This window comes from Melitaea cinxia, chromosome Z (assembly GCF_905220565.1).
Source record: "Melitaea cinxia chromosome Z, ilMelCinx1.1, whole genome shotgun sequence".
Taxonomy (NCBI): domain Eukaryota; kingdom Metazoa; phylum Arthropoda; class Insecta; order Lepidoptera; family Nymphalidae; genus Melitaea; species Melitaea cinxia.
Window position 1 is genome coordinate 14,497,159 of NC_059424.1, and position 25,321 is coordinate 14,522,479.

The 25,321-nt window shown below is 32.8% G+C and overlaps 2 protein-coding genes across 2 annotated transcripts in view; one reads left to right on the top strand and one right to left on the bottom strand.

The window, feature by feature from the left end:
- LOC123668731 (neprilysin-2) overlaps positions 1-1,330 on the top strand; it is a 41,293-nt gene extending 39,963 nt beyond the window's left edge. Inside the window, exons 14-17 of the mRNA XM_045602427.1 lie at positions 208-326; positions 451-582; positions 659-799; positions 878-1,330. Of these exons, the coding sequence (XP_045458383.1) occupies positions 208-326; positions 451-582; positions 659-799; positions 878-1,078 (593 nt within the window). The 3' untranslated portion in view covers positions 1,079-1,330. The remainder of the gene's footprint in view (positions 1-207; positions 327-450; positions 583-658; positions 800-877) is intronic.
- A 6,514-nt stretch (positions 1,331-7,844) lies between these two features.
- The window catches only part of LOC123668840, a 66,493-nt gene continuing 49,016 nt past the window's right edge, over positions 7,845-25,321 (bottom strand). Inside the window, exons 28-36 of the mRNA XM_045602531.1 lie at positions 24,746-24,839; positions 21,336-21,518; positions 20,461-20,543; positions 12,431-12,583; positions 11,544-11,729; positions 9,851-10,763; positions 9,149-9,320; positions 8,541-8,600; positions 7,845-8,316 (exon numbers count right to left, since the gene is read on the bottom strand). Coding sequence (XP_045458487.1) covers positions 8,220-8,316; positions 8,541-8,600; positions 9,149-9,320; positions 9,851-10,763; positions 11,544-11,729; positions 12,431-12,583; positions 20,461-20,543; positions 21,336-21,518; positions 24,746-24,839 — 1,941 coding nt within the window. The 3' untranslated portion in view covers positions 7,845-8,219. The remainder of the gene's footprint in view (positions 8,317-8,540; positions 8,601-9,148; positions 9,321-9,850; positions 10,764-11,543; positions 11,730-12,430; positions 12,584-20,460; positions 20,544-21,335; positions 21,519-24,745; positions 24,840-25,321) is intronic.

Here is a 25,321-nt window from a genome sequence, read left to right on the forward strand (position 1 = left end):
TTCTGAACCCCAAACGATATTTCACCAATCTTTCATACATTATTTAAGCCTTGCAAGTGTTTCTGACAACATTCTAAATCTGTTTTTTTTTTTTTGTATATTTTCTCAAACTAAACAACTGGCGAAAAAAATATCAAAATGTTTTCAAATATTATAATGATAGCTAATAGTGTTTTTATTATGGATACTTATAATTTATTTCTGCAGAGTTCCCCGCTGGTATCCTCCAAGGAGCTTTCTTCTCTGCGAAAAGGCCTGCTTATATGAATTACGGTGCAATAGGTTTTGTGATTGGTCACGAAATTACTCACGGATTCGATGATCAGGTTATTATTTAGTTTTCATAGGAAATAGTTAACTTTTTTATCACATAATATAGGCCATTGCTATTGATATATAATAAAGCAATGGCTTCTTCAAATAATATATACAACCTATTTTTTTCTACAGGGTCGCCAATTTGATAAGAACGGTAACTTAGTAGACTGGTGGCAAGAGACAACAAAACACAAATACTTAGAAAAAGCTAAATGTATCATCGACCAGTATTCAAATTATACTGTCAAGGAAGTTAGCATGAAGGTATAAATTATTTTATTATACATTTTTTTAATCAATATTATATGGACCGCTTAAAACATTATTTTTCGTCGTGTAGTTGAATGGAGTTAATACTCAAGGAGAGAATATAGCAGATAACGGTGGCATCAAAGAAGCTTATTACGCTTATCAAGCTTGGATTGAGCGTCATGGAGAAGAAGCTCGACTTCCTGGACTGGAAAAATACAGCCCCAGACAGGTGCGAATAAACTGACAATTGATTGAACTGAAAATCGTTATAATTTTATCACATTGTTTAACGAGGTTTTTTTTTCAGCTATTTTGGTTGAGTGCAGCGAACACGTGGTGCTCGGTTTACCGTAATGAAGCGATCAAACTTCGCATCACAACCGGTTTTCACGCGCCTGGCCGCTTCCGCGTCATCGGCCCCATGTCCAATATGGAAGAATTCGCAGCAGATTTTAAATGTCCCGTTGGCTCTCCTATGAACCCTGTTAAAAAATGCAAAGTGTGGTAAATTATTATCCCGATCATAAAAAACGCTCTCTTGGCATCTCGTCGAAGAATTACGGACTCTATCACAGTCGATTACCGTCGTAAATTTCTATTGCACCAAATTTATAATTAGCAATTTTACTCACCTAAATGTTTACTATATAAATTCGACGGCCCTGTTGTACTTTCAGCACTTTTAGCTCAATATGCTATTTAAAATTACAATGATGTCATGATCAACGTTGTGTAGACATTGCATTTTGTAATGATTCACTAAATATGTCTGTAAAATTGTATGAGTTTTCAGTGAATATACTGACTAATATTTACACGTTATTTGTGATGTCGCACAAACATGTTTAAATGCATTATGTCTTCAAACCTTGTCATATATTATCAAATCGGTGAGCTTTTAGACTGACCACTAAGATTGTTGTTCGATAAGTAATCTTATTTATAGATGTAGGATTTGTACGTCGGAAGTACAAAGGTCATTCTGTCCTATTTTATTCTCACCGTAGGGTACATTGATGTTATATATGTTTTCTTAACTAGGTAAGTCTTATACATTAGAGATCTTTGTTCACATCACAGTTGGTTACTTAAAAATGTAGAAAAAATTGTTATTTTTAACATAGAGATTCTGTAGTATAAGTTTGTGTTGTACTTTATTTATTTATGAGTATTATTTTCAAAGGTTCTCTAATCAAATGTTTCATTTTCAATTTACTATGATAATTGTTAAAAATTTGTCAAAACTTAGGTATACTTATACTTCACTGCAAGGTTTAGTAATTCGCACTACTATGTTGATGATATGTGTGTGTGTGTGTGTGTATGTTGTAGCTACTTATTATATTAATATAATAAATGTTTAATGTCTTTAGAATATTATTAAAATATTAGTTATCATACGGGACATCCATTAACTACGTAAGCTCAGAAGGGTTCCAATAAAATCATTAAAATTAAAAAATATATTTTGAATGTTAATTTTGCCCGCTAAAATAAATCTCATGGTTATTAAAATAATTTAGTTCAAAAGAATTAAAAAAAAAGAGTCAAGTCGTCAAGTCAATATTTTTAGCGTTAATGTCACTTAAGGGGAAAGGGGCCAGGCAAATCTCACTAAATCTCACCTAAAAGGGAGGAGTCTAAACTGAACGAAAAATAGCTTACGTAATAAATGAATGCTCCCATACGAAATAGGCCTAGTAAATAATTGTAGTTTTAAGAGACAATTATTGTCTATGTATCAGTACCTTCTAAACCTGAAAACCATCGCGAGCGTAAAAACACAAATACAGAAGCCTAACGCTGTTTTGGAAAGGACAGTATAATAATTTAATTTTAGAAATAAGTACTTAGTTAGGTAATAGTTTTGGATACAATCTTATTGTTGTAAACATTGGAACGCCAATTATAAAGCGATTTTTATCGAAATCTCTTTTTTTCTCCTCTAGAACGTGCTAAGGTAAAAAAACTTGATCACTTCAACCTATCACAGTCCACTGCTGGACATAGGTTTCTAAAAGTTATGTTAAACTCGTGTGTTTTGCCCATAGTCACCACGCTGGGCAGTTGGGTCGACGACCGAAAACTTATTGGTATGAAATAAAATATAGAAGATTTTAGTATACTTTTTATTGTTGGCAAAATATGATCATAATTTTACTCTGTAAACTAAACTCCACATACAATTAAACCTTGTTATAAATTTGAGGTACTACGCAAAAGTATAATAAAACAGTATGTACATGAAATTTTGTTTTTATTCGTATATATAATTTCCACACAAAAATAATATAAAGGAAACGAAATAGTCGTGAGATACATTTTTAATGATATCACCTACACATAATAGAAATCAACACAATTACATTAAAATAAAAAAAAAGAACAATTCATTTTCAATTCATTCAATGAGGAAATTTATACTATTTTACCTTTCATAGATTTCATTTACGATTTTTTAGGTTTATTGGGTGAGAAAATACATAAAATATTGGTTTAATACAATTATTTTCTAAAAAGATTCTAGAGAAGAATATTCATGATAATACCTATTTTTAAATCGATGTAAGATTGAATCTGAAGTGATGATGTATTGAATATTTAATAATATTAAATCTATTTCTTTTAACGTCGCAAGTTAGCTATGAATATCTTTCTATAATGTTATACATGTACATGCAGACTTTACATAAGAATACAGAAACTAGCCGTCAACGTAATCCGATATTCTAGCAATTCAGAAACGTTTACAACAGTACATTATACATGAAATCTAGTAATACAAGACAGAAGTTACACTACGGTACACTAGAAGCTGCACGCTATCGGATTCAATTTTACCTCTTAACACCGTACATTAAGATAGTTACCAAGTAAAAAGTAAATTATGATACTGTAAAAGTGAACAAGCTAATAATATGTTTGCTTCAAGAAATATGCGTATGTAATGGAACTGCAAGTATTGGAAAAATATGCAAAAAAATTCGTTGTCCCCTATATGGAATAGTTCATAAAATTTTCACTCTCTTTTCACTTAAATTCATACATTTTACAATATTTTATTAAACCTTAATTGATGTATTAGATTTTTTTTTCTTTTGCTACCTATATTTAAAACTTTTCATGAGTGAATGAAGTACAGAATTGTAACTAAGAGCATAGTACGTTAACTTTGAAATACGTTCAGTACAATTCGAAACCTATTGAAACTCACAGTATTCCGACAATAATACTTAACCAGCTTAAAATTCGGTGTTGACTTAGATATATTTGGAATAGTTTATATCTTCAGGAAGATGACAATTTGTTTAAAAATATCTACGTTCTATCAACAGTGAGGCACCACCTACATATAAAACTTCGATGAAAACACCGAACAATCACAGAGTGACTAATAAAATACGTCCCTATATGTGTACAAACAATTAAAAATTTGTTAAAGGGACGAGACAACTCTGCCATCGATGACGTGATATTATAGTTTATTTATTTATTTATTTTTTTAATAAATAATAGGATAAGAAACAGCACTTCTTTACTTATAGAAAAAAATTTATTGCGTGCCGTATTGAACAACGCCTTCAGACAAAATCAGTTTCTAATGTTCAATACACATCTATTATGTTTATAATTGTAACAATTATTCTTAGGAAACATTCTAATTAAAGTATTACATTAGATACATTTATACGTAGTAGTAATTTTAAATAAATAATACTCACTAATATTAGGAAAATCATTAAAATATCCAGTAGAGAGGACATTTTTGTACGAGATCGTGGAAATACACAGCATGCAATAATTTTGCTACGTCTACTTTTAAAATACAATATTTTTAGAGTTCATTATACTTCATATAGTATCATCATATTCAAGGTCACTGATAAAATGACTAAGATTTATCAATAGGAAATGTAAGTTCGGTGGTAAAATGTCATATACTCGTATATGTACATTTTAAATATACACAAATTATATTTAATTCAATAAATTATAATATATATAAGGGTATAAAGCTCGAGTAAAGCAAAGGGACTACAACCAGCATTAATACATTAAAACTTCCACAACGGGACATATAACATCGATCATTGCTATCAATTAACATGAATCACAAATACTTGTATAAGTCTTAATTTTTACGATTCAGATTTATCGATTGAGATACTGGTCAATAAATATTTATAATACTAATATTGTAATGAATCCTTACACATTCTAACATCCAATAAAAATTAAGAGTTAGAACGATTTTTGTTTATTTTCAATTAAACTCGCTGTGAGCTAAACTACAAATTTAATAACAATTTCATGATACATAGTGTTAGCTCAGAGTATATAATGCCGATACTAAAAAGTAATCAAACAATCATTTCATTCGTTGTAAAACTATCATAAAGTGTTTAACAATAATACAGATAGACGATAGAGTAAAATTACTGCGAAAATGTTTTTTATTCTCAAGCATATACTAACTTCTACTTGAAATACAACAGGTATTTACAAAAAAATTTCATACAACCTAAGATTCGATAAGAAATAATTACTATTGTGTCAGTAATCGAAGACTTACTTACATCTTTTTTACCGTAAGTAACGATTAGCGGTATTTCTATTTAAGCATAAATTAATATCAGTTAAGTTTAAAGGCAATTTTGTCCAGTATCTGGTAATATTTAACGTCTAAGCCGAGAACGTCCCGTATATAATTCTTACTGTTAAGTTAAGCTTATCTACTTTATTACGGCAAAAGTAAAAATGTCGATATTGAACCGTCAATATATATACAATCAAAAAAACTGACACAGAAGAAGAAACAATATTTCAGTTGATTTGAGATCATTTGGTGGGTAGTTTTATAAAACAAACAACTTAGCCAAAACAAATTTAATAAAAGCTAGTACAACTACAACTATTACATTTTTCTTTTTCGAATGGTCTTTTATTAAAAAAAAATATATACGGTCGAATTGAGAAACCTCCTCTTTTTTTGAATTTGGTTAGTAAAAAAGCTAGACTTTAAAATAAATCTACCGTTACTTAAGGATATGGTAAATCAGTCCGTAAAGTAATACCCGAATTATTAACTAACACGATTGCCCGCTTTATTTTTTATTAAACATTACCAATGTAGATTAAAAGGAAGAGATTATGGGTGTAGCACAATATAAACCACCATACAGAAAGTCCACAACGCGTTGTGGTCGTTTTTATAAATTGTGTGTTGTGTTTCGTGCAGTGTGATTGACTACTGCATAGTAGATTTTTGTTGTAAAATTGGTAGTGCTGTAGATTTTCAGTATTTTTTGAAAAAGTAGTGGATTTTAGTGGAATATACTGGCAATATTTTAAACTTTAGCAAATATTTTTCTCATAACATAGCAACATCGAAAATGTAAAATTACCTCTGACAGCTGTCAGTGATTCGGCACCACTGCGAATCACGTCGAACGGCATAGTGTGTTTATTAACGGGGAACTCCAGCTCTCCTACGTCCGACCAAAATGCTCACAGTATCAAATGGGATATACCCCATCATGTTATTATTCTTTTATTGTCTTGAAAGTTATTGCCAAGTAAACATCATGAAGCATAAATTTGAGCAAATTTATGCTTCACAGCTTCAGCTTCTTCAGCGGGAACAGAATCCGTTATTTTCGTCGTGGTTGTGTAAAGATAAAAACAGCAACAATCATGCTTATTGCAAAGCTTGCGGTATTAATATTTTAAGCAGTTTGACGTCAATTAAAGAGCATGGTGCAAGTACTTAACATGAAAACAATATGAACCATTACAATGGCCGATCGATGGTATGTATATAACGAGAGAAGAGAGAAGGTATGTAATTATCGAAGGTATGTGTATAACGTAATATTCTAATTACGTACAGTCAACAGCACATCAGGCTATACAAAACTGTAATTTTTTTTGTGTGCCGGCGTTTACCAACGTGTGTCGTGTTTAAATAATATTATTTTAATACCTACCTCTATTTTATTTATTTTTACTTACAGGTCGATACATATTTTAAGAAAGACTCTACCTCTGATGAAACACACAAAGCCGAGCTCATGATTTGAGCCGAGTACAACTTATCGTTCAGAGTCATGGACCACCTAACCGAAGTCTTCAAAAGAGGCATTTAATAACTCTGAAATAGCAAAAGGATTCAGATGCAAACGTACTAATGCAGCTCATCTTTGATGATGTCATAGCAATTAACATTTGAATCAAATTTCCATAATACGCAGTATCAAACGCCACTTGTGAACGTATATTTTCACAAGTAAATTTGGTGAAAACAGAGCATTGCAATAGGTTTCTAAACACTCATGTATCATCGCTTTTACAAGTAAAACAAGGTTTAATTGATAACGGCGGTAATTGTACGAATTTCCAACCAGAAAATAATATGGTTAAATTAATTAAAAAATCGAAACATGACAATGATGACTAATTAATTTAGTACCTACATACGTGTGTATCTAATAATTTATTAATAAAACCATAATATTAACTTGTTTCATTAACTCACAAACTACGTCAGTACAATTTCAGTAGGTTTTTCCAAAACGTTAGTAGATTTCAGTAGACAAGTAAGTTACATCTAGTAGTTTAGCGGTTTTTGAAAACGGTCACACTGGTTTCGTGTGTTATGTATTTCATGCGTTTTATAGTGTCCACAACGCATTGGGGCTTTCTTTTTCGCTCGATGAGCGTTTTCGGGTTTTTGGGCGTAACATGTACACTCATAACAAATAAAAATAATTACAAAAAATAGGAAGGCTGTTATTGAATTTATTCGTAAAAACTAAAACGATGAACGACTAAAGCGATATTTCGCACCAGACACGCAAGCGCGCGAGCGCAGCTGAGCGGGAGTACGTTGACCTCGCGCTGGCGAACTCCTGTCAGCTGATGGCGCGCATGAACTTGTAGTTTTCAATACATTGCGGATTTTTTCAAAACACGATTATTTTAAAGCATTATCTTCAAATTTCTGTTTCATTATTTTGCCAAACCGGATTGAACCAAAAAAAGTTTATAAAACAAGGCAAGAAAAAAAATTCTTTTCGCGTTTTTTTCACTTGTATCATGTCAGGTCATGCCAATACTATCACACCTCTTCGTTTTTTCAAGCGTTCCAAATACACCCGATATATTACCGCCCGGTGCCTCAGGAAACGGGTCGTTATTGGGATATAATTTAATTATTAAATATATATAATTTAAACTTATAAAATTGTACAGTATTTGATTAAATAAAGAATTTATTATTATTATTAATATAATTTTATTAAATTATTATAAAAACCGGAGGCGAATTAACAAACAAAATTTACAATTCAAGCTACCAATAAACGAGTATAAGAATTTATTATTATTATTAATATAATTCTATTAAATTATTATAAAAACCGGAGACGAACGAACAATTAAAACTTACAAATAAAGCTCCCAATAAACGAGTATTAATGTCACTTGTGGCATGCAGTAAACAGTTACAATTATCTTAAATAACAAAAAAAAAAATAAAAAAATTGAACACAAATATTGCTTAACGAAAATATATCAAGTTTAAATATTTTATAAAGTGAAATAGTCGTAGTAATAAATAGTTTCGTGATATTATAAATTCTAATAAAGACTTATTCGTCTAAACTGAGGGGATCGTCGACAAAAACAGCATGCGACTTCATGTGTATAAGAAATGCTAAAAGGCGATCTTTCTCTGCCTCATTGCCTCTGAAACAATAATTTAAAAGTTTAAGAAAGCCAGTTTTTATTAATCTTGTGCTATTCAATAATAATTTTGTTAGTAAACACACTCCAATAGATGAAATATTTAAAGTAGTCGCACCTTTAGTTTAAATGAACTCGTGTTCTATTTACATAATATATTTAAGTTGGAATGAATGTGAACAATATGCGTAAAAATTGTATTTATTTAACTATTTATATATACTCACTCAATATCTATTTCAATCGCCAGGATGGTGTGATGCGGCTTTCCTTCTTCATCTAGCCAGCTGAAATAAATAGAAATATACTTTTAATACGCTATTTATATTTATACAAGTTTTAAATAATAAATTAAAAATAAGAAACTAGTACGAAATTTCATTATTTTAAATTAATTTTATTTCGAAAGCCACTATTTAAATTTGTTTTTATTCATTTTTTGGTTTCTCCTGACATCCACTCATAAACCGAAATATGTCGATAATTTAGAACAGTTCGTCTCAGGCTTACACTTATTGATCCGGAATCCCATTCCCATTTAATCCAAGAAATATCTTGCTCGAAATTTACCCGGCTGACAAAGTACCTCAACTTTACAGAATATCACAGCCAAATAATACTAGTCTTGATTAGTGTTGTTCTCGTGGTAAAGTAGCCAGAGCTCTCGGGGAGAATAAGAGGTTAGGTTTGACAACGACAACGCTCCCATAGTTGCAGGCGTCTATAGGCTACAGTATCCGCTTACTACCTGCGAACTGAGTGCTCATTTGCCATATTCTTAGCTTAAAAAAAAAGAAAATTTGAGCAAAATCAATCAAAGAGCAACATTACTTACATATCGCCAAGAGTGGTGAGGTTAGAGGGCGAGGAGGCTAGCGAGCGGGGACGTTTCGCGAGTCCCGTTTCGGCACTAGCCGCCTGAGCCGCGCCTAGTGTCGACCTAGTGATGTGCCAGAAACCACGTGCCGCTGCCCCCACACCGTCGATCCTTTCGATACGCACCCATCCTGGGAATATTGATATAACATAGTGGTTCTTTTAGTGATGGTCCCTTAGTCGAAATATTTCTTTTGCGATGGATCACCCATTGTCTTGGCGAAAAATATAGAGTACCCAATTATTAATAATAAGTAGCAGTTGTAGTACTTAGTTATAGCCTAGAGAGACACACTCGCTCTGCACCAGTTAAGAACCACTGATATAACACATTATGCTTCCTATATATTATAATTGTTTGTCCTCAAACAAAAAACAAAAAAAAAAGAAAAGAAAACGATAAATCAGAAAAATAAATAAAAAATAATACGTTCCAATTGAGATACTTCTCCTTTTTTATTTTAAAACGTGAATTTACACTATAATAAATGCAAGATAGATATAGATAATTCAAATTCGAAACTTATCTTGAACTAATCAGTAAAAAGAAAACTTCACGATAAAATTTGTACGTTTCCAAAAAAAAAAACGAGGTTAAATGTTGAATAAATTCGTCTATGATATAGACATAAATGTAATAATCATAAATGTAAATAATTACCAGCCAAAGGAGGTTGCGCCTCGGGTTGACAGGTACTACAGTAGCATCTAACCTGACCCCAAGAAACGGCATGCCTCAACTCCGGATAAGGCAGGACTAAAAAATTCCAGTACTTCAAAACAAGATGAAGATGTTCACAGCCTTCCCCGTACGCTTCCCACTCAGCCTCCAGGCTTTGACCTTCGACGCCTTCTTGGTCTAAACACAATATCCTGTTGAGATAATTTAAATTTTCAACGGACAACGGCTCCGAGCACAGATCATCACGACGTGTCGACTCATCAATGGAAGACGATTGCTCCTCAGTCAAATCCGGTAAGTTTCCCGCATCTAGAGTGAGAGCATCCATTATTTCGTTGTCCAAATTATCGACGTCATTCGCCTCGGGGTAGCGATCATTGTGTCTGATATTCGTGTCACAAAAGCGGTCGTGTATATCATTCTCGTCTTCCCGACGCCCCGAATCCAATGTCAATCGTAATGTACCTCTGACCACCATTGAATCCGACATTCGACAGAAGTCGTGCGTCGAATGACTCCTCTGGACTCTTCTAAACGATACGTCCTTATTGTCCGCGGGATGAGTCAAGATGAGACTATGATGCATGGTCCGACTCGAAGTTTGATTTTTTATTTGCTTATTTATAATTTCATTATCAGGAACATGTGAACTTGGTCCAGGTTGAACAGCTATAGGGTCATCGTTTTTAATAAGATTGTCTTGACTGCATGCTTTATTTGTTTTTCGCCGTCTTCTCACATCAACACGCTCGGTCACTAGTAGATCGTCATCCTGCGTTTCTTCTCTACTGAGTTCGGTCAAAGATTCCTCCTCTCGACGATTTTCGGCTATCACTGGTAGGTCAAGGGAAGTTCCAGTGACCACGGTGTATGGATGGAGCAGCACTGAGACCTAAAATATATTTTTACATAAAAAATGCACTATTTAAATTAACATGTACTATTAAACTTTTTTTTAATACAGAGTAACTTATTGACAAGGTAACTTTGACAGTCAAATCACAAAATTATTTTTTATTTTTTTACGAGGTCCACAATTAGTGCGTACAATTAAATTTATAAAATAACATAGCAAACTTCGTCAATCAACGCTCTGAAAAAAAAAGAAGATTTCAAACGAAGTTAATGTCAAAACTTTGCTAAAATTTCGGCGCGCAATTTTTGTATTTTGTTCAGTAGTAAACTTTTTAAATAACAGGAAAATTTTGCTACTATCAAGATATGTAAAAACATAATACAACCTTTAATATTTTCTACGTGACATTGGCGAAATCATCTGTATTCATTTGGCACTATTGAAAGCCATTAACCCTAAAGAAGAATGTGATGTCTATCTTAAAATCTCATCTGTGTCAAAGTTACCCATAAAGGGGTTATAACTTTGACACACAACAAAATTGCCAGTTTTTGATACATATTATGATTTTTATAGACGTTAAATAACTTGAGAGTATAAAAACCAACCTGAGAGCACATATTAAATGAACTCTTGTGTTTCATATATTATATTGTCAAAGTTAGCTAAAAATATATATTAATGATCTGTCAAAGTTACTCCGATTGACTGTAACTAAATAGATTATTGAACTGCACCATCATTCAAACGTTTGTAAAAAAGTCTAAATGAGTTTTAACGTTATTTTTAGCTTTACTAATAATCTTGTGAGCTTACTTGAGAAACTTTTCCGTAGAGATCTATTAAGGGGTAGACGTGGCTGTAGGTCCGCGGCACCGCTCCGATGAGGCCCACGACGTGGCCGTCGACGTCCACTACCAGCTCACTGTTGAATCTAAAGTGTAAAGTAAGCACCGACTGCTCCGCCACCTCTTCTAGTTCCGTCGCTGCCTGAGTGATTACCTGAATATAACAAAAATACATATAATACAAATCAGATTTTTCCTTAAGTGCAACTTATCATATTAAAGCATATAACTTGCGTAATCACTACTTTTTCTATGTAGATAATACACAAATAAAATAATATAAAAATATTATTTAATTGGCTAGTGATATCGTCTAATTAGTTAGGAGTTAGGACTTGTTTCACGTTGTTTTAGTGATAACTGTGATATTTTAGAGCGTCAGTGTTTATAAGTTTAATTGATTATGAAGAGATGAAATAAAACTACATAACCAGTAAAGTAACATACACTCGCTTACTGTAATAAATATTTGATCATTAGCTGCCCGAACAGTTCATTCTGTCAAAAGTTAATAGATTTTTATTTATATAGGATTTTTTTTTTTTTTTTTTTTTAGTATTAAAACCTTCTGTGGGATTTAAGAAACATACAAAAAATAAATTAGCCGAATTGGTCGAGCCATTCTCGAGTTACGCGCTTAGCAACATTTATTTTTATTTCTATAGAAGATAAACAAAATTCTCAATTAATATTAATATTAAAACTTGGGATTTAAATAGTGAGAGCCCAAATTAAGGGGAGGGGATCTCATTTGAAGCTCAGCTTAAAAATACTAAAATATTGCGAATCAGATTCAGATTTGTGCTTAGCGATAAGGAACCGGTTTTTGATTTTTTTATTTATTAAATATCTTACATTAGAGCCGTTGAACTGCAGGTCGCTGGACAGTATCCAGGCGGGCGGCTCGAAGCGCATGGCGCACTCGGGCACGCCGTCGCTGGGCAGGCACGGGACCCCGCCAATCGACAAACTGCCATCCCAGCTGTCGTCTATTTTGTCTACTCGAAACTGTTGAAACAATTTTTTTTTATTAATTACCAATTATTCAAAGTTCATGATTTTAAACCTACCGCTTTCTTGTTCGTAATTTAAAACAGGTTACCATTTGTTTTCGTTAATTAAACTGAAGCAAGCCTATTCGCATCTGACATTTATACTATTAAATATGTTTTTTTTTTCACAGAGCTCCGCACTGCATCTTCAGTATCTCCACATGATTACTTCGCTGCGCCACCAGCATTTGCGCACCAAGTTTAACAAATCGCCCTCAAAGTTATGTTTAAAATATTAAAAAAGGTAATACTTACTTCGCCGCACCGCTACTAACCGCTAAGACTTAGCAAACCTTTAACTACAAGTCATAAATACAAAATTTTATTTATTCAAAATAATAATTTTCTATACATCATTATTGTTTTTATTCACATAATGTCCACAAAACCACATTTTAATAGAATTTTTGCAATGGAAAAATGCATCGCAAAGCTTCGCAAGCTGACAAATAAATTTGTGACAATCTTATAAACGGTTATGAAAGGTTTAAAAATAGTGATGTTCATTTTACTATATTTTAATGTTATTTTTCAAGGATTTGTACCACCCCTGTTTAGCACACCCACGAACTACGGATTATCACAAACCAACTTGTCTGTCTATTTATGTGTTAATTACGAAACTGATATAATCGAAATACAACACAAAGCTATGAATATTATCATTACAGCCTATACAGTCCACTGCTGGATATAGACCTCCACAAGTTTACGCCAAAAATAACGTTGCCCATAGTCACCACGCTGGGCAGGCGGGTTGGTAACCGCAGTACTGGCTTTGTCGCACCGAAGACGCTGCTGCCCGTCTTCAGTCTGTGTATTTCAAAGCCAATAGTCGAATGGTTATCCCGCCACCGGTCGGCTTTTTAAGTTCCAAGGTGGTAGCGGAACCGTGTTATCCCTCAGTCGCCTCTTACGACACCCACGGGAAGAGTGGGGGTGGCCATATTCTTTAGAACCGTAGCCACACAGTAAGCTATGAATATAACAATATATATATATATTTGCAATAAGTATATATATATATATATATATGTATATATATATATATATATATATATATATATATGTATATATATATATACTTATTGCAAATGACATACATATATAAATATAATACGACATTCGCAATGCAACGCCTAGCCACGTTGTCAGGATACAACATTCGCAATGCGACGCATAGCCACATTATTTGGATAAACATTCGCAATGCGACGCCTAGCCACATTAATTGTATAAACATTCGCAATGCGACGCCTAGCCACATTAATTGTATAAACATTCGCAATGCGACGCCTAGCCACATTAATTGGAGACATTCGCAATGCGACGCCTAGCCACATTAATTGGATACAACATTCGCAATGCGACGCCTAGCCACATTAAATGGTGACATTCGCAATGCGACGCGTAGCCACAATAATTGAATATAACATTCGCAATGCGACACTTATAGTCCGGCCGCTTAAAGAATGCATTTCGACAGATCGTGATCGACTGGGCGATATGCGTGAACTTTAAACTTACGTACAATTTACGGCAAAATTTTAAATATCTTTTATTTACCTTATTGACGAGTGATAACATTAAAATTCGAATAATTATGCCAACTTACAATAAATGTATTAATTTTGGGGTAAAATTATTACAATTACTTAAATAACAAATATAAAAACAATAGCTTTTAAAAGTCCACCCACGTCTAACGGCGCTGTTTCAATTTCAACAACACCTATTTTTCATATCCCTAAGTTATAGAGTGGGGGGGGGGTTTAAGGGGGTTTAATAACATATAATTATGGCAAAACAACGTTTGCGGGGTCTGCTAGTAATTTTATAATATGTACTTAGTATTTAAAAAAGTTAATAATATAATAAAGGTACGCCCAAACAAAACTTAAGAAAATTAGTGTCATAATATCAGCCAGATGAATAAAAAAAACATTGAAGATAACATTATTTACTACTTTATATTTCTGGTAGAAAATGATAGCCCAAAATAGCTTTGAGGGGACCGCCATTTTGTGATATTTACAAACAGTCGTCTCTTGTCATCTCGCACACATAGGCTACGTTCTCCAGTGTTTCTCGTTGTATATTTTCTCGTGAATGTTATTGTTGTTATTTTGAAAGACTTTTGGTGCATAATAACAATGCCAAAATGCGGTCAAAAATTGAAAAATGAAAATCGTGTACTAATTATCAAGCTACAATATTACTTTGAGCGTGAAAGACAAATCCAAGAACGCATCTCTCAGGCACTTGGAGTGAGCAAACGGACGATAACAAATATTAATAAAGAAAAGTTCGGCTCATCTGGCATCGAAGAAAGTATTTTACGAACACCAAAAAAGAAACGCAGAACTAAACCCATAACAGACATTGATAGGTTTGACGCCGAATCATACATATATATGGTTATCATTCCAGGAATGAGTACCTTAATAAGTCGATACTTCTAACATCTTTGAAGAAACCAGCTGATTTATTTAGGGGAGGCAAAACTGCTATTGATTATTAAAGATATTGGATTGCAATATAAAAAAAAAGGACAACAGGAAATTTCTTGTAGAAACGCTTCAGCCTGTAATAACCCACTACTGGGCATAAGCCTCTTTCCCCGTGTAGGAGAAGGATCAGAGCTTAATCCACCACGCTGCTCCAATGCGGGTTGGCGGATATATTCCCTACTATAAAGTAACGATTGCTATCAGGTGTACATGATAACAACCGGGACCGACGGCTTAAAGTGCTCTCCGAGGCACGGTGGGGAGACCCACAAGGACTGCACAAACACCCAGACCACGGCAAACACCTGTACGGCCAATACAAATGTTTGTCATGTGCGGGGATCGAACCCGCAACCGCCAGCGCAACAGGTACAATCCATGGCTGTAACCGCTGCGCCAACGCGGCGTCGCTCAACGGGTCAACGGGCTTGTAGAAAGAAATGACATAATTTTAAAAAGAATTACCTTTTTAAGAGAAGCGACAAAAATCGATAATTGTAATAATTAATCGTATACTTTATCGTTTTTGGACAGCTGACGCTCAAGCGTCAACGTCGAAAGTGCCAATGCGTAGAGAAGCACGACTTATAATATGCCACGCTGGTTGTGCGAAGTATGGTTTCGTAGAAAACGGTTTATTGGCATTTGAGTCAAAAGCCACTACTGACTACTACATCATTAAGGAGTGGTTCCAGGATGTGTTGCTACCTGGCCTGCCAGAGCCCTCAGTTATATTAATGGATAACGCCCCTTATCATTCGGTACAAGTAAATAAAGCACCTACCCAAGCTAACAGAAAAGAGGAATCGGTGGCTTGGCTGAAAAAAGTGGCATAACGTAAATATGTCAGTTAAAAGCAGAGCTGATGAAATTAGTTAATGACCATAAGCCGACAAATGTTCAATGTGAAATAGATGAGTTGGCTCTGGAGTACTGTTATCGTGTTCTTCGAATTCCCCCGTGTCACTGCGAGTACAATGCCATTGAGCTAATATGGGCTCAAATTAAAGGTTATGTAGCCCGTCATAATAGTTCTCCACCGTATGGCATAATAATTGTTTGCTGGGAAACGAAAAAAAAAACAACTACAATTACATCGAAAAGTACAAGAAAATACAACGTAGGTAGACGAAAAAATAGTCAAGTAAATACGCATCAAAGATTACTTCAAAAGTTGTAATCAGATCTCGATGAAATTTAAATGTGACCACATGATAAACATCGGCTTTCGATTAAATTAAAAATCATCAAAATCGGTACACCCAGTAAAAAGTTACGCGGATTTTCAAGGGTTTCCCTCGATATCTCTGAGATCCCATCATCAGATCCTGGTTTCCTTATCATGGTACCACACCTGGGATATCTTCTTTCCAACAAGAAAAGAATTATCAAAATCGGTTCATAAACGACGTAGTTATCCCTGAACATACATAATATCATAATAAAATAAAAAAAATATATTTTATTAAAAAATTTAAAAAATAAATTTAGGGGTGGATTACCCTTAACATTTAGGGGGATGAAAAATAGATGTTGCTCGATTTTCCCCAATATACAAAATTTCATGAGAATCGGTCAAGCCGTTTCGGAGGAGTTTAACTACAAACACTGCGACACGAGAATCATATTATACGGTCGAATTGAGTAACCTCCTCCTTTTTCGAAGTCGGTTAAAAAAGATGAAGATGCTTTTAAAAGCATGCGAAAAACTCGCAAGAGATGAGTGACTGGATGAAGGTGCTTGAAAAAACTAAAAAGATTATATTTGATGACTTTGCCTGTGATATCTGTATAGATAGATACTCATGGTTGACAATAATTTTGATTATACACGTTAGTGAAGATGACAGCGGCGCCTCAAGCGAATTGGAATATTAAATTGTTTGACACCGTCTTCATTGTTTAAGGCTTAAAACTATGTATTTTATAATATAAATTTTCCAATCAATAAAGCATTTTAATCTTTTTCCCCTTCGTTACATTCAGAAATAACGATTCAATTAAATTAATTGATTCATTATAAATTTACATTGTGAATATTTATTAAATATATTGAAATATAATATAATTCCTATAAAAAATAACAACATATAAATTAAATTGAATAAATATGCATAATGAATGCAGTGAATAACGGTACTAAATATTATTAATGTTACTAGCTATTTCGGCAAACGTTGTTTTGCCAATAAACTATCTACTATAAGTGTGCAGGGATTAACTTATATTCAAAAAGCGTTGTAGACAGTGAAAGTATGCTTTATTTAGTGCACAGAAAAATTAAAATAATACGTATAATAGTCACCGTTACGATCGATACACAAATAAAACCAAATAAAAAAAAATGGCCGAAAACGGTATAGTGAGTAAGACTGGAGACCGGCTTCATTGTCATCCCCCTACTCTGTGATGTTTGCTGATAACTGATCGATTGATAGTTATCGACCGGCGAAGGCAGGAGATCAAATTGAATTTAGAAAAAAAAAACATAATTAAAGGAAATTATTAAAAATAATAAAAAATAAAAATTGCGATGGAATAATGGGGGTTGATCGTAGAGAGGTGGAAAATTAAGAGTAATATATATATTTTTTAATTCTATGTCATGACAAAATAAAAATAAAAATCTTGCCAAAAAAATTAAAGTTTATAATTAACAAATAAAATATAGGGGTTGATCGTAGAGGGTTGAAAATTTAGGGTTGTATGTATTTTTTAATGTTGTATCATAAAAAATAAAAAAAAAATTATCTAAAAACAATTTAGGGGTGGACTACCCTTAACATTAAGAGGGATGAAAAATATATGTTGTTCGATTCTCCGACCTACCCAATATGCGCACAAAATTTCATGAAAATCGGTCAAGCCGTTTTGGAGGAGTTAACTACAAACACCACGACACGAGAATTTAATATAGCGGCCGGACAATAGCTACATTACTTGGATACAACATTCGCAATGCGACGCCTAGCCACATTAATTGGAGACATTCGCAATGCGACGCATAGCCACATTAATTGGATAGATTCGCAATTCGACCCTTTGCCACATTAGTTGGATATAACATTCGCAATGCGACGCACAGCCACATTAATTGGATATAACATTCGCAATGCGACGTCTAGCCACATTAATTGGATATAACATTCGCAATGCGACGCGCAGCCACATTAATTGGATACAACATTCGCAATGCGACGCCTAGTCACATTGATTGGAGTCATTCGCAATGCAACGCGTATCCACACTTTTAATCGACTTCAAAAGGGTTCTAAGTTCAACTGTGTGCTTTTTATGTGAGTGACCTCAACTTTTTACTAGGTGTACCAATTTTGATGATTCTATTTTTTATTATTATAAAGCTGGTGCTTGTCGAGTGATCCCATTTAAAATTGAGAGTCATCTGACGAGTAGTTTTTGAATTGTCCTACCTAGAGAACCTACGGTAATGATGATCTCATTTTATTACTTACTAGAGACCCGCCCCGGCTTCACAAGGTTGGAAAAACTATCAGTGTTCCTCTACTATATAATCCATGTAATATACATATAAACCTTCCTCTGGAATCACTCTATTTACTAAAGAAAACCGTTCGCGTAATCCGTTGCGTAGTTTTAAAGATCTAATAAGCATACAGACAGCGGGAAGCGACTTTGTAATGATCAATGTAAATAGAAGTCGATTTTTTGATGACAAGCTCAATTATTTGAATATAACATCGATTTACCTAAACCTAAAGAGATTGTTAATATCAGCTTCTAGTATATGATGTTTTGTTTGGCAGTCATACATCTTCTTTTATTTTATAAAAATATACAAGTTTTGCTCATTATGCAATGCAATAAATAAATAACATTCGCTATGGTTATTATCATGTTATTCAATAAATAAACTACTTTATTAAATTGAGAACAAATTAATTGTTGTATTAACCTTTTAAATAAATATTTTTACCCTGTTTCAAAGTTTATTTTTACTGTTTTTCCACAGTATATACTTTGAAACAGTTGAGACTTAAAATATAAACGGTGGAATAATTTTAATTTGGTTTTTAAGTAAACGAATGGCAGAAAATTTAAATAATATTATCGCAGGCAATTAAAATGTCAATAAAAATTTGATGGAAGATTTTTTCTGCACAGAATTTGAGCAATAGAATCATACGTTCGCAGCGAAATAAATAAATACAACACGACTCAGCCTGTAATATCCCACTCCTGGGCATAGGCTCCTTTCTCCATATAAGAGAAGGGTTGGAGCTCAATCCACCACGCCGCCACACTGCAGGTTGGCGGATAAATAAATAAATATCAATACGAAATTTGTGTATGTTATGCTTAATTGTATCACATTCATTTTCCAATATTTGTACACTACTTTACAATTTCTCTTCACTGTTTTATCAGACATTAAAACAAATACGTTTAATATTTGGCTTTGAGAGAGTTTTAGGTAGAGGCTCTCTCTAAAGAAAATGCAGACGTGTGATGATACTACTTAGAATACGTATTTATTATATAAATTGTTTTTATAACTTTTTTTATGCTAAAAAGGTGAAAAACATGTGTACGGTCCGCTTGACAGTAAGCGGATGCCGCAGCAGTGACGCCTACAATACTAGTTAGTACTACTAGTAGTATTGCAAGCCCGTTGCCGACCCTACCCCCAAATCCCTTCAGGAGCTCTGGTCACCTTACTCACCACAGGAACACAACACTTGAAAGCAGTGGTATGTAGCAGTGATATCTAAGATAGCAAGATATTTTCTGCTGTGCCGTATCTCAATCGAATGATTAGTAGGAGCATTAATACATTCACTTTGCAACGATATTATTTGAATTCCAAATAATAAAAAAGATCTCAGGCATTACTAAATAACACGCTCAACATTGCTTACGATAAAATTAACCCATTAAATAATAAATTAAATTAACATATTGCTTGCTATAAATCTAAAAAATTATATTACATAATAAATTATTTGACAGTTTTTACTACAAACTATTTTATGAAATGCGATATGCTAATATTTATAACAAATATATGTAATTAATTCGCAAAAAAAAAAAAATAGTAAACATATTATAAAAATGTCACCACGGGGAAGGAAAAAGATTTATAACAAATCTATTCGCAAATGAGCTGACATCAAAAATATATAAAATGTGAATAATCAATGTCTATATAAAAGTACCCAAGTAGAATACTGTTTCCTCTTAATAGTAATAATATTACAAAATAATATTGAAAATAAACATTATTGTGTAACATCTATTATTCACAATTTAAAACTCAGTACAAATTATATATTTTGGTACTTACCCGAAATCTATGACCTCTTCTCAGAGGTTGGCTCACTATCGCCACTGCATCTTGATATCCTGACGTCCGCATTGCCACTGTGTCTATAACAAACGAAAATTATAATAATAGCAATAAAATGTTAAATACTTATTGACTTAATTGATAGATAATAAACAGTTAAGACTTGTTCAAGTTTTGTAGTTTCAAATCTGGCCTTACACTGATAGGATGTGATTTCCTAAAGGTGTTCAGTTGAGATGTATTTCAACATAAAATGTGAATATCTAATCTTTTTGTAACTTTTTAATAACCACAGCACATCTCACTATACATTTCAAATTTGTTACTATAATAATTGTGTTTCCTCGCAAACAAAAACATTATTAGGGATTACTCAAAAAGTACTTGTCAGATCTCATTCAATTTTAAATGTGACCACACGAAAAATAATCAACATAATTGGTACACCCAGTAAAAAGTTGTGGTGTAACAAACTAAAAAAAAAAACAGTCGTATCAAGAAACTTCTTCTTTTTGAAGATGGTTAAAAATAAAACGTTGTGCTTAATTGATTTAAATAATAGATCACAGAGCTCTCGTCTAACTGTTGTGTTGTCAAATCTGGGCTTATACTGATAGGATGTGATTTTTAAAGGCGTTCAGTAGAGGTGCATTTAAACAGAATTTGCTAATATCAAAACTTTTTGCAATTTTTTTCAATATCCACAGCTACTAACGCATTTCAAATTGTAACTATAAAATATGTAATATTTATAGTAGTAGTAGTAATACACAATCACAATGGCCTACTTCTAGTTCAGCTTTTCATTTTGATACGAAATTATAACATAATTGATCTAATATTTAGTCTAAAAATATTATATTAAGCCGTACCTGAGCTACAAAGCTTGATATTCTTGCCATGTATATAGTGAAACGTATAAGGGAGGGCTGTTCGTCTGCGGCGCGGTTCCACGAGGACCAGCGGGATCATTGAAGAACTTAACTCTGCATTCTCGCTCACTTGATTCTCACATAACTCTTCTGTTTCCTTAGACTGCCCCAAATCATTAGGAACTGAAATAGTTAAACATTTTTTTTATTACTTTAAAATAACATAGCATATACGTTCTCTAACAATACGTCCCAAGGTCGGTTCTCAGGTAAACGATACCAAATACCAAAAAAAGGATTCCAATATGGAATTACATCTGTTTTAACCGACTTCAAAAAAGGAGGAGGTTACTCAATTCGACCGAATATATATACTAGCTGACTCGGCAAACGTTGTCTTGCCGCTACACGCTATTTAAAAATAGGGGTTGGTGGTAGAAGAGTGAAAATTTAAGGTTGTATGTATTTTTCAACGCCAAATCATAATAAAATAAAAAATTAATAATTTATCTAAAAATTAAAAAAAAATGGGGTGGACTACCCTTAACATTTAGGGGGATGAAAAATAGATGTTGTCCGATTCTCAGACCTACCCAAAATGTACACAAAATTTCATGGGAATCGGTCAAGCCGTTTCAGAGGAGTTTAACTACATACACCGCGACACGAGAATTTTATATATTAGAATATAAGAGGTCCCAAAAAAATCAAAGACGTTTTTTTACGCATATCTTCAAGATGTATTTTAAGGAGCGCCGTGAAAACTTTGTCAATAATTAAATAATATGTTTGATATTGCACACGCCGATGCTCTTCAATTAATAAAAATAAATGAGGATAGAATCTTTTACTGCGTCAAAGCTGCGTCAAGAGCCAGGCCGACCTGGTCACTTAAAAGGAGTGGATAAAAAAATGACTGATAAAGAGGAAAGAGCGCGCCACAGAACTATTGAAAAAGAATAACGACGCGTTCTAAATATTTGTCTGAGCCGACTCCTTCGACATCATCATATGTACCGTTACAAGACAACTCATCTTCTGAATCTAATGAAAACTTAGATATACAAACAATATTTGTGCTTTTTTAAATCAATAGTCTTACGAAAAAAAAAAACTGATAAAAGGATCTCATAAGCAGAAGACAGTGCAGACTTGCAGAAATTACTCGGGACTTGTGGTATTTAACTGATGAAGTTTCTTATATTATCACTGTTTGACAATGATGTGGACCAAGAAACTAAAGTTAAAATGGTTGATAATTTAATCAAAGAGGAAATAACTCATGGAAAACGATACATCCTATCGAAAGAAGAACTTTGCGGTTCAATGTATGGTAAGTTACAACCAAGAACATTGGCATTAATAGTTATAGAAGTTTCTACCTTCGTTTTCTGTAAAAGTATATTTTTTAACACTCTTTTCTTATTTTGTTTCAGAAATAAAAATCTGTTACTTCATTTCAATAAAAAGCAAGTTCTTGTTCAATCACCTTAAAATTGAAGACAGTTTTCTATATGAATGTCCTACTTTGTGGTCAAATAATACTTCGTTTCAAGAAACTTGGAACACAATTTCCGCACTGAGGGTAGTAAACGATGAAGCTGAAAGAGCGGTTAAGTCAATGCAAGACTTTCATGGATTAATCACAGTTGAGGAGGAATAATAACAATTTTTATTGCGTTACCTACAAGAACACCGAAAAATTTATCCTGACAAAAAAAAACAAACGTTAAAAAATATTTGAACAACAATATTATTTTTTAACGTTAATGAGTAAATAATATAATATTCGGGTATATTGGAGTTTTATTTAAATAATAAAAATTAAAGTCTTAATTCCTCCTATAGTAAGTCAGTACAAATTTTCATGCCAAAACTTAGGCATCAAATCGGCACGGGTTAACATTGTTCAATTGCAATAATATTTATTATTTGAGTGAATAAGGTCAAACGGAATAAAAACAGAGGGTATGCGTGTATGATTTCGCAAAAAATAAATGTATATCCCTTATGTCTTAGGACACCCTAATAAGTATGTCCATGAGTATGGATGTTGTGAACAAGTAGCGTAGCGAGTTTTTTTCGTCACCCGGGATCTACAGAAGATTTGCCGACCTCGTTCTTACTTAAAAAATTAAATTTTACTTGGGCCATATTTTTAATTAAAATTACAAAACAAATTAAACGAAATTTTCAACCATTGACGTTGAATAACTTTTTAACACTAATTAAATGGCGCTGGTGTGTATACATGCATATCTAAATTGGTTTTATGTTCTTTTTTACAGTAAGATAAGATATACTAAGATAGACTTTTATACAATATTTATTATTTGAGTCAATGAGGCCAAACGGAATAAAAATAGAGGGTATGCGTATTTGATTTCGCGAAATAATTTTTTTTCCTTATATATTTTATTTATTTTACAATAATTTCAATTTTAATTTTTCTATTTGGAATTTTGTATATTTTGATTTGACTTTTGTTGTTTGTTTCTAGTCTTTAGTCGTTTTGATTAAAATATCCAATTGTTTAATTTTATTAATGTATATAATAAATATGTTCTTTATTTTGATTTTGATTATTTTGGTTGTGATGATGATGTGGTGTCACTTTCTTTTTTTAAAAATATTGTAAGTGTTGAACTGTATTAATGTAGGAATATTTAAGGTTCAAATATTTTAATTATTTATGTTTTTTTATGCTTTTAATCATCGTATTCCAAAGTGTTATGTACACTTGTAAATGACATGCATATCAGATACTTTATTATTATATATTGTTTAATTTTAATTTTTTTTATCTATGTTGTAATCGAATATTTTTGTAATCTTAATATAATCTGTCGGTATATTATAAAATAAAAAAATAAAATAAAACAAAAAATAGTCAATACGTACGTACATTCCAAACAAAACTTAAGAAAATTAGTGTCATAATATCAGTCAGATGAATAATAATTGTGTTTAATGGCACTCGAAAAAAAAAAACGGCTTCAATTATATCGACAAGTAATACAACGTAGGTAGACGAAAAAATAGTCAAGTAAATAGGGCATTACCAAAGATTACTCCAAAAGTTGTAATCAGATTTTTTTTCTATGTATGTTCGGAGATATCTTCGTCGTTTATGAACCGATTTTAATAATTCTTTTTTTGCTGGAAAGGAGTGTCGTATCATGACAAGGAAACCAGGATCTAATGATGGAATCCCTGAGAAATCGAGGGAAACTCTCGAACATAGTAGTGACGACTAGTGCGTTTGTTAATTTTTTTCGCATACTTACGCTGTATTACAATGTCGGTGTATTTGAATTCGGTTTTTTTCGTTTGCAAGCAAACACAATTATTATTATTTCAATTATTATTTATAAAAAGAAAAAATAAAAATGTCTTAATATTCAACTTACTGGTCTGTGGCAGTATTGCTATTGGATTTCTTGTGATAGCTTGAATCTTATTAACTGCTCCATAAACTTCCATGACGACGTAAACTTTCTGAAACAAAAAATATTAAGACATTTTGAAAACTTATATGATTATAATACACCAGATTGCCTTACTTTTAATCTCTGGTCTTCCACCAATTTTTGAACAAAATCGCTGAGAATTGTCAGCTGTGTGCACTAGTGTTCTCAATATTTTTTGTATTTTAATAAGAATAAGTGTGAATTGTGCAGTAAACTGTTTTAAATGTGTAATCTAAGCTAAAAGCCACTATAAATTGTATTACCTCAAAAAATCACTCGGCACTAATTGTTTCACTCTCATTGGGTTTCTACCCTCATTGGTTTGTTTTTTCTTCCTGTCAACGGTCTCAGCACAGACAACTGTGTTGCCATAACAAAAGCAAATTACCATCGTAATAGCTTCAAGTTAAGAAATTGTAAATGAGTCTTAAAGGCAAAACATGTTCAAAGTGTCATGCGCAACCAAATTATAAGAAATTCGTGTTATGTGATTCGTGTAAGGGCCTTATGTGTGAG